This window comes from Tiliqua scincoides, chromosome 8 (genome assembly GCF_035046505.1).
Source record: "Tiliqua scincoides isolate rTilSci1 chromosome 8, rTilSci1.hap2, whole genome shotgun sequence".
In the NCBI taxonomy this organism is placed as follows: Eukaryota; Metazoa; Chordata; class Lepidosauria; order Squamata; family Scincidae; genus Tiliqua; species Tiliqua scincoides.
Window position 1 is genome coordinate 47987763 of NC_089828.1, and position 10376 is coordinate 47998138.

General features: G+C 48.1%; 1 protein-coding gene across 3 annotated transcripts in view; it reads left to right on the forward strand.

The window, feature by feature from the left end:
• Positions 1-6935, forward strand: part of MYO1C (myosin IC) — a 61629-nt gene extending 54694 nt beyond the window's left edge. For all 3 annotated transcript variants that reach the window (XM_066635122.1, XM_066635123.1, XM_066635121.1), the window contains exons 25-32: positions 1467-1550; positions 1917-2010; positions 2099-2154; positions 2396-2531; positions 2870-2940; positions 3703-3800; positions 4216-4315; positions 5381-6935. In XM_066635122.1, the coding sequence (XP_066491219.1) occupies positions 1467-1550; positions 1917-2010; positions 2099-2154; positions 2396-2531; positions 2870-2940; positions 3703-3800; positions 4216-4315; positions 5381-5407 (666 nt within the window). In that variant the 3' untranslated portion in view covers positions 5408-6935. The remainder of the gene's footprint in view (positions 1-1466; positions 1551-1916; positions 2011-2098; positions 2155-2395; positions 2532-2869; positions 2941-3702; positions 3801-4215; positions 4316-5380) is intronic.
• Positions 6936-10376: the final 3441 nt, after the last annotated feature.

A 10376-nucleotide genomic window follows, 5' to 3' on the forward strand; every position in this document is an offset into this window, starting at 1 on the left:
GGAAGACCTTCCTGATTGTATGAACTGTTCAGCAGTGGGATAGCCTGTCACGAAAGATGGTACACTCTCCATCATTGGAGGTCTTTCAACAGAGGCTGGATAGTCTATCTGGGATATTGTAGTTGTGGGCAGTTGCAGACCTGGCCCTTGTACTGCCCCGGGGTGCAGGACTGCAACATGCCCCCCCACCAAGAGGAGACTTACCTGTGTTTGGAGCCTCATGCAACATCCACGGGCACTCCCAGTCTGAAGCTTCTGTAGGGCCATTAAACAGTGCTTCCAGTTTTCTGAAAACTGGAAGTACAGGCATGCTCACTTAACAATGGACCGCATATACAAGGATGGTCAAAGCAGGACAAAGAGGCTCTTAATAAGGCAATCAGGTCTCCCATGGCCTGCAGCAGAGTATCTATTTACGTGACAAAGAGGCTCTTACTGCAAAGAAGAGGCAATCTATCTCCAGTAGTCTGTGCAGCCAGCTAGTATCTGGCAGGGAGTGTCTGTTTACACAACAAAGGCACTAGATTGGGCTGAATGTTCGCTTAACAACCTAACCGCATAACAGTGGGGATCAGACATCCCCATGGGGGGGGCCTCTGTGGCTCTCAGAAGAGCTCCCAAATCTTTGTTCTCCCAGCCTCTTTGTTCTTCATGTGCTCCAAGAGGTTAACAAGCAGAAGGTAGCATCTCTGCTCCCAACCTTCACAACCATTAAAGTAGATCTGGGAAGGGTGGGAGGGACATATCCGCTTTGTGACCTTAATTTGGGGTTTAATAGCTCAGTTGTGTGACTTACAGCCAGTTTCCTGATTGACCATCACTGGTATATAAATACTGTATATTATTATTATTATTATTATTATTGTGGGTAGCCTGCATTGTTTATTTTCAAGGTCCTTTCCAACGATCCTATGGGAAAACACTGCCGCCCCCCCACCATCCCTATGACATTTGAAATGGCCTGTCACACACCTTACTTGGGAAGAATGGAGAGGGGATCAAAAAGTCCTAAATGTCCTTTGTAACCCCAAAATAGGGAACCTACTGCAGCCCGATAGGGTCTTTAAACTGTGCGACAAATCTTTGTTCATTGCTATGAGTGTGGTGTATCTTCATGCTGCTGGCTCTGTATGAATTACTCTCTTTCCCTGGTTCAAAGAGTGTCTGGCCAGGTAAAGGCTGCAGGGGCTGCACTTTAAAGATAAAGAGAGGGGAAAAGAGAATATTTTGTGACCCACAAAAAGTTAAGGCTCCCACACACTGGGGCAGAACTGCTGCAGCCACTGCAGCGAAAGTCTGTGGCCAGTTTGCCTCTTTAGCAGAGGGCACAAGAAGGTCCTTGGTCAGGACTGGAGGTCCCTTTTGTAGATGGAGGAGGCAGTCGCAACCTGCTCTCCCCTTTGCAGCCTTCCTGCTGGTCCCTCCTAGTAACTAACTGGCTGCCTCTGCTGCTGCTTCTTCTTCAGGCATCTCAGCTGTTGCGAGAGCTCTGCATGCAGAACATGGTCTGGAGCTACTGCAAGAGAATCAGCCCAGAGTGGAAACAGCAGGTGGGTCGTGGTCAGGGCTTCCTGCTTTTTAATATGGTACATAGGAGTGAGTGACCTGGAAGGTCAGCACGGTTCTCTTTCACCTCCCTTGCCAACATCCTGGAGCCTGCAGGGCTTATTGGCTTCTCAGGATGAAATTGGGGAGCTTTGTGGTCAGTTGTTGTGGCAAGTGTGAAATGGCAGCAGGGCATCTTCATGTGGTTCTGTGATGGGCAGCCAAGAGCCAGACGCCACAGGGTATGCCGAGTGGGCTCTTCTTTGTGGGTCTCCAGGTTTCTGTTGCTGCCTGTTGGCTCTTCCTCTTGCCTATCCAAGCTATCTTCTCTCAGAAAACTTCTGCTGATTCCTTTGACCTGCTCTTTACAGCTGGAGCAGAAAGTGGTGGCCAGCGAGATCTTTAAGGATAAGAAGGACAACTATCCTCAGAGTGTCCCTCGGCTTTTCCTTAATACTCGCCTTGGTAAGTGCTGATTAGGCTGGCAACGCTTTGGGTTGCTGGCGAGCTGCTTGTAACGGCTTCCACTTCCTTTTTCTTTGTCTTTTTGCAGGTAATGAAGAGATAAATGCCAAAGTCCTTCAGGTCTTGGGAAATGAGGCACTCAAGGTGAGCTTTTAGTCCTGGCTAGACACAGTCCCTGTTGTGCTGTGGGCAGCTCTTCTGATGGGCTTAGATGCTCTGAGGCTCTTGCTCAAGAAAGGGTGGTTAATACAGCACTGGAGGAGCTTGAAGTTTCTGGAAGGACTCTTGCCTTGCCTCGCCCGGCCCCCTTCTTGGAATCTTCTTGACGAAGGCTGGGTGACCATTGCAAGCACCACAAAGTTGGAATCAACCATTTTCATTTCAGTACGCAGCTCCTGTGACCAAGTATGACCGAAGAGGGTACAAAGCCCGAGCCCGGCAGCTGCTGCTCACCCAGAATGCAGTTGTGCTGGTTGAAGAGGGCAAGATCAAGCAGCGAATTGACTACGCCAGCCTGACAGGTGAGGAGAGGATATCAGGGCACGTGCTGGCTTGGTGGCTGAGAGGCCATCATGACTGTGTTCCTGCTTGGAGTGGTTTAGAACCCGCTTTTCCCTGCTTCCCTTGCATGGAGATTGTGCTATTGTGACTCCCAGTACAACCCACTTTCTCGACCTGAATGTTCAGATTTTAAAGGATGAGTGTCTTTTCCCTCTGCCACTGGGCCCTATTCCACCTGCAGGGTGTTCTGCTGTTTCAAAAGCTCAAGGGCTGAGCCCTGCCCTGTGCGGATTGAAGGGGCTCAGTCTTAAGGGACCATGGAACTCTTCTCAGCCAATGGCCCTTTCTTGTCTTGCAGGCATTTCTGTCAGCAGCCTGAGCGACAGCCTCTTTGTTCTTCATGTGCTCCGAGAGGATAACAAGCAGAAGGTAGCATCTCCGCTCCCAACCTTCGAAACCATTAAAGTAGTTCTTGGAAGGGTGGGAGGGACATACCCGCTTTGTGACCTTGATTTGGGGTTTAATAGCTCAGTTGTGTGACTTACAGCCAGCTTCCTGATTGCCCTCCTTGCCCTTGTGAGCCTAAGCTGAAGACATTGCGTAGCAGTTGTGGGAAATGGGGCTTCCTGCAGGCCTGGCCAGTGCTCCAACGTCACCCAAGCCAGCCACACAAAATGCTACCTGTGCAAAGCCCCCCCCCCCCCCACTGCTGGCCCCCTAAGATTAAAAAAAACCTTGCTCATGTGAGCATATGCCTGCCTCTGGGTGGAGGGAGGGAGGGAGCTGAGCTTCCTCCTGCCCCTTTCTCTTACCTGCAGCTTCTGTCACCTCAGATGCAGCCTCCTGGCTTTGTCCAGGTTGAGGAGGTTGTGCCCAGGACATCTAAAAGGTTGGGGCCTCTGCCTCACCATCTTCATGTGGCTGCTTCCCCCCCCTTCTAGAAAGAGGGCTGCTGCGCTCCTGTTGCTACTGCTTGGAGCAGGTGGGAAGGGACTCAGAGCACAAGCTCTTTTAACTGGCAGGAAGACATGGGATGTAGGGGCCCCTGCTCTGCCTTGTTTCACTGCCCCCTCAAACTCACTGCAAGGGTTTTAGTTTGCATAGCCTGGCTTCCTACCTTGCGTTGTGCAACCTTCTCCTCCTTTCCAGCAGTCCCCGAACCTGCTTGAATGACCTTGTGTTTGTTTTTAGGGAGATGTTGTGCTACAAAGCGACTTTGTGATTGAGGCTCTGACTAAAATTGCCATCTGTGCCAACAAAGTGAACAACATAAATATCAACCAGGGCAGGTGAGTTGATCTATGGAAGCTCTTCTCCATCCCCCATTGTTGTTTGCACAAATCATTTTGCTTCTCTTGAGGGGGTATCTCAGCCTTGCTTGCTGGCCACTTTTACTCTCTCATCAGGAGCAGATCACAGGGTTGGGCAAAACCCTGACCCCAAGTCAGTCTGGGAGAAGTGTGAGCGTGCAGCCTGAGCCACAGTTATGATCCCTTTTATACACAAACACTGTCCGTGTTGCTGCAGCTGAAATATTTGTCCAGGAGAAGCAGTGAAGGCAGGCGCCCCCGCTAAGCCTTCTCCTGAGGCAACTGCCTTCATTAGCCACATGGTTGGGCTGGCCCTGCATTTGCCCCTGGAGAACAGTGCCAAAAGGTCCTAGCAAAGCTGCCACCAACTCTCCTGCCTTCCTTCTCCCTGCAGTATAAAATTCACCGTTGGACAAGGCAAAGAGGGCATCATTGATTTCACCTCAGGATCTGAACTGCTCATAGCCAAAGCCAAGAATGGCCACCTTGCTGTAGTAAGTGTTATGGTGGAAAAAACTGACTGATAAATGTGCATGTTTTTTTTTTCTTTTTAAAATTTGTTATTTTGTTCAGCAGTTTTATTATTGGTTTATTATGTACTAATAAAGGAGGAAAAAGTGCTGGAAAAGATGAAGGGCACAGAATCCACCCTCCACATGTTTTCTTTGGGTGTGGATTCGCCCAGGAGCCATTTCATGCCTTTCTATTCTTGCTAAAGCATGTTGTTCCTGTGTAGCTTCTAAGGGCCCAATCCTGTGGGCCCAAAGTGCCAGCACTGAGCTCCAGCGCTAGGTATTGTAAACGTGCCGTAAGGTCTGTTTACAGCACCCCAGGAGGAGGGCCCGGCCAGCACCTGAGACATACCAGCCGGTGGTACGGCTGTTCAGGGCAGGGGGAGAGGGCGGGAACGACAGCAGCCTCCTCCTCCGGATTCTGTGCCCCGTCTCTGGCTGAAAAGCCGGACACGGAGGTTCTCAAGTCTGCACCAGCAAAATAGCCAGTGCAGATTTGAGTAACCCCATTTTAGGGCCTGTGCCCTTACTCAGGGTAAGGGGACAAGCATCCTCTTCCCAAGGAGACCTCCAGCTGCCTCTGCAGAGCTGCTGGATGCAACAGTGGCCATTTTGGCACTGTTGCACCCTACAACCCCAGGGAGGATAGGATTGGGCTGCGTTTCAAGGTTGGGAGCAGTGATGGCAATAGGAAAGGTTACTTTTCCAAGCAGGAAACTGCAGTTCTCTGTGGGTTGGGCCCAGACCCCTTCCAGGGTCTTCCTTCTCTCTGCGAGAATAGAGCCACCAAAATCTTTTCCATCCCTCACTGCACAGTGACCATAGAGTGTGATTGTGTACTGCTGCTGCACAAAGATTCCTCCTCTCATCAGTGCTTATATGTGATGCACACCCCCTGAAGGAGGCTCTGTCTGGCTTCCCTTTTCAGAAGTATCAGCAATCCCTGTTATAGTTCTCCTAAGAAGGTCATTGGGCTAACAGTTGGGACTGGCAGGACCAAAAAATGTGATTTTTGTAGAACCTTTTGTCCCTTTGTCTCCTCCTCAGGTGGCTCCCCGTTTGAATTCCCGATGACAACAGTTAGGCCTCAGCAAGGGACCCTCTTCCTTCTTTTGACGACATTCTGTAATCTTGGCTGGACATTTTTCCTGCCAACCTGTTTTTGGGGGTGGGTGGGGCTGCTTTGCGGATATCCTTTATAGTTACCAAAGACTTGCTCATCCAAAGAATCCACCTTTTAAGCACGTTCCTTCGGTTTCTACCCTACCGAACAAAAAACCTTCCTCCTGGTGCACGTGGCTGCTGTGCTAACCAGGAAACTGGCACAGCACAGATCCTGACATGCAACAGCAGCCGTGAGAGAAGAAATGGCTGCAAAACTGTAGCAGCCACTGTGGAAAAATGCCAAATTTTATACTACAAAAATATTTTATGAAGAGATTTTCTCCAAGGTTTTTTGATGGTTTGTATGAAAATATTAAGCCATAATGTATAAATGGGTAAAATTCTGTAAATATGTCCTAGTTCATTATATGGAATATTTGCACTATGGAAATTATTTTCTTATTCTAATTGGAAGAGTCATGATAGTAATCTGAGACACTCCCCGGTTTTCCTGGAACCCTTCTTAGAGCTGTTGACTATGCTAGACCCTCTTGCAGCTGCCTCAGTGTGCTGGGGAATTCAGCCATGACTCCAGTCTTCCAATAAGAAATCCCTGCTATATGGCTTCCTGTGTTACAGCCTCCTGGGAGGGAACCTTTGTAGGGGATTTTAGAACTGACAGGTATAGAAATGATTGACACCAAAGCAGAGTTCAGAAATACCTTTCCAAAGTGCAATTGCAATTTAACTGAGCTTCAAGTATTTGGCTGCTATGGGTGGAACCCACTTTTTAGAACTGCAAATGTGTGTTTAAATGCAATGCAAATATTTTTAAAAGGAAATTGCAGTTAAGACACTAATGTACCTTTTGGTCTTGATAAAGATTTGAGTGAAGTTGAATAGTGACTGCTGCCATTTTAGTGTCTTAATTTCTTTTTACATGCATATTAGTGTAATAATACCTGTAAGGTGTTCTGCTGAAGGATTCAGCATTCTTGATCATCTTCATTTCATGCCATTTTTATGGGCTTCATTTGGCATACGCATTTGCCTGCTAGCTGAGCCCATAAGACAGCCAAAGAAGTTGATTTAACACTTTTACATGTCCCTGGAAACCAGTCAAATTTATCAGTCATTATACGTACATGGTTCATGATTAGGGTACCCATCCAAGGGAGAAATATTTTTTGTACAAAGATGTGGAAACAAGCTGCTTCTGTAGTCACATCTGCCAAGCTAAAATATTTTTAAGGGCACTGTATTTATATTGGCTGGAAAGACATGTATAATTTTGCGTGTGTCTGCTGTACACCCTGATGCTGCCACTGACCCGCCAGCACTTTGTGGCTTTTCCTACTGGGTGATAAATGCTGCATCAGGCCTAGAATGCTGTCTGCTATAGTGTATATAAGATTTAATGCTCTATGCACTGTGCTATATATATTATATATATAAAATCAATCAATACATGCCAAATAAATTTTTACTAAAACCTGCATTTTCTTTGTACTAGAGAGTGACATAGACAGAATCCTACTTTGGGAGGTAAGGCATCAACCCACTTTCAGGGAACATGGAGCTGTCACTTTGTGCCACGATATAAGAAGGCCAGTAAGCATTGGATGTAAGAGCAAGAATGGTACATGTAACCGCAGTGACTCAAGGGAATTGTGTATGAGCAGTTATGACAGCTATACATGCAGGTTGAGTAACACTGCTATAAGGGACTAGAAATGCAGGGTTTGTGTGGTGCTGGGCTGTGGCACTTGATGTGGTGGCTGGTGGTACTGCTGCCTGGCAGCAAGACCAGGAACGCAATGCAACAAACAGCAGGAGGCTCAGCTGGGCAGGCAGAGCTCCAAAGCATGCTTTTCTCTGCAAAAACAAGGCCCCCTGTCCATCCTGAGCCTCTTATTGGTGGTGGTTATATCACATCTGGCCTCTCAACCCAGAAGTAACTAGCAATGATGTCATCTCCAGTTACTTCTGGTGGTACTCTTGAGTAGGTGGACCATGTGAAGTGGTACAGCAGAGGAAAACCTTGAGAAACACTCCTTATAGCTTACATAAGTGCAGCAAGACTGCATACTAGTATAGAGGTCAGGGCAGTATGAACTTCCTCTAGCCTGGACCACCCTTTCTTATGGGGGGTTTGCAACACCATTGTGGGCTGCAAGTTTTGCTCAGAGCAGTTAGAGAAACTGATAATTGTACATAATGATGTGATTTTTTTTTCTTAAAAAGCCCGAAAGGAATGTGGTCTGATAATACAGCTGAAGCTTCCTGTTAAATCAATTCAGCTTTCATTAAATAGAAACATCTCAGTACTTCAGGGGCCTGTACATGCACTGAGTGTTTCCTGTGTAATATGGGAGGAGACAAAGCCATCATAACCAACACCAGCAGTCATTTAGCTAAAACCCACATTATCCATTTTATTAAATGGTTTTACCTACAGGGTAGATGGAGACTCCCATTCCTGACTGACTGACTGAAAGGGATACTTATTTTGTATTGGGCAATGGAGCGAACCATCCTGAGAACTGTCAGGACACTGTGGAGGGGCTAAGCAACTGTTGCAAGCCACCAACATACAATTTCTCTACAGCTCTTGACCACATCCATTAGGCAGGCAAGTGTGAAAAGTCCACCTATCTCCAATGAGGAAAGCAGCACAAGGAATTACACTATCAAAGAACTTTCCTCATGGGGGGGCGAGGGGACTGAAGCCACTCTCAGTTGCACATCCAGCAAGACCCTCAGAGAGCAGCCAATGTGGCCAGCCTGCCTGTCAATACTTCAGGACGTGGCTTTTATAGAAGAACACTCCATCATGGGGGTGGGGGAAGAGACAAGTTCTACACATAAAGTAGAGGTGAAGACACACTGGCCTTTCGCTTTGTTTTACAAGAACAATTCACCAGCTGATGAATTACCTATTGCAGTTTGCTGCTTTTAAGCAAGGCTCATGTGTTATTTTATCCCTATTGTCTGAGGTTTCACTGCACATTCATCCAAAAAGAAATGCAGGATAGAAGCCAGTGAGGCTATTAAAAAAGCCGCTCTGCAAGTCTCCAGATCTCCAATTTGTGTTCCAGTCAAACTAGCCAGGGGATAGAAAGGCTGCTCAACATCCCCTTTGGAAGCATTTTACAGCCCTTGAGGTTTGCTCAATTGCATGCAAATCAATAAGAGCCATTACATCCTTACCAGCCCAGTCCAAGCAAGCAAAAAGGCTGTGTGTTCCAGCTGTATCAAACCACACTCACATAGGCTGGGCAGGGCAGCAGAAAAAGCAAGCAGCAGCCCTTGCCCTGCAGGGCAGCAGCTAGCAACACTGGCACAGAGCTGGGTTCATGAAATAAACCAATGGGCCCAGGCAGCCGCAAGCCCACTTGCCACAGAAAGGCCCCCCCCCGACTCATCCTGAGTGTCCCTGCCACCCACATGCTGAGCTGCACCTTTTCTTCCAACAGCAGCTGGTGGCTGCAGCTCATGTGCTTGACATCACCTTGCTTCCCTCCCCAGCAGCGCATGAGGCTGCTGCCCTCTAGCACTGCCCCACCCTTTCCAGGGAAAACTGAATGGAGGGAGGGGTGTGGCATGCTGCAAACACATGCTTTGCTCACTGCCTGGTGCTGAAAAGGAAAAGGCAGCAGAAGCGCACCCTGCATTCTAGGGAGACTGAAGGGGAGGGAGGAGGCAGTTGCAACAGGAGCCAGAGGAAGCAGCAGCAGCAGCAGCCTTTCCCCACCTGAAAGCTCAAGAGGGCAGCTGGATGGCTCATCTGTGTGGGGTCATGGAACAGCCTCTCCACCCATCTTTTAAAAAGCAAATCCCCCACTCCACCACCACCACCCCACATATCATGCGCACAGCTCAGGTTGGAAGGAATGAGCTGATAAGAAAACAGACCCCAGCTACAGAAGTGTTTGCCTCAGTGAGACATCCGCTCAAAGCCCCACTCCTCCGAGGCAGCACCGTGGTGTCCACACATGCTGAGGCCACCTACCAAAACTAGCCACAACACATGGACCCCTGAGCAGGACACACAGTTTAGATCCCAACTTCTCCACAAGCCATGGGAAGGGTGGTTAGATTACACAGAGCATAGCTCGAGAGGGATGGGTCTGAGAACCGATGTCCAGCTGGAGGGCAATGAGGCTGAATCTGCTGACTGAAAACAGGTTGACAAGAGCCAACTTCAACTGTTGCTTTCCCCAGGTAGGAAAGAGCCACCAAACCATTCAGCTGCCCTCCGTCCAGCCAGAAGAGGGACATATGGATGATCGATCTGTTTACAACCCCTTTACTTTCTCATACATCTGCAACTGCAAAGCTGCTTTCCCATAAACAGCTCTCTTCAGGAATGCAATTAAGAACTAAGAGCTAGGGTTAAAGAGGGACTTCTGAGCCACACAACCCAGCTGACGGAGCATGCTATCATGACCATGCTATTTTGTAATAGCCAGTCAGTCATGCTATTTTGCAGTGGTCCCGTGAACTCACAGGAGGCCTGTACCCCCATTGTTAACAAAGGCATCCCAGGTCAGCTCACATCCACCTCTACTGCCAATGCAGAGCTAATCATGTGGCATCTACTTGAGCCAGATTGTCAGATGCTTCTGGTGGTGGCTGACACAAAACAACGTCTTTAAACATCCAGCTGGCTCATGGAATTGTTTGCAGTTTTGTGTGTCAAAACTTTTGTGTTTTTTTTGTTTTTGTATGCGTTTTATGTGTTACTGTTACAGCAGTAACATGGCAAGAGCTAGTTAACATGCTAGCAGACTCCATACTTGATGTCCACAACAGCTAAAGATGGTCCTACGAGTCTGCCAATGAATCAACTCAATCACTTTGGGCACTTTGGAAACTGGAAACACTGAAGAGGCTCACCAGAAGACAAGACCCACGGACTCAGCACCTTTAAAGGGGA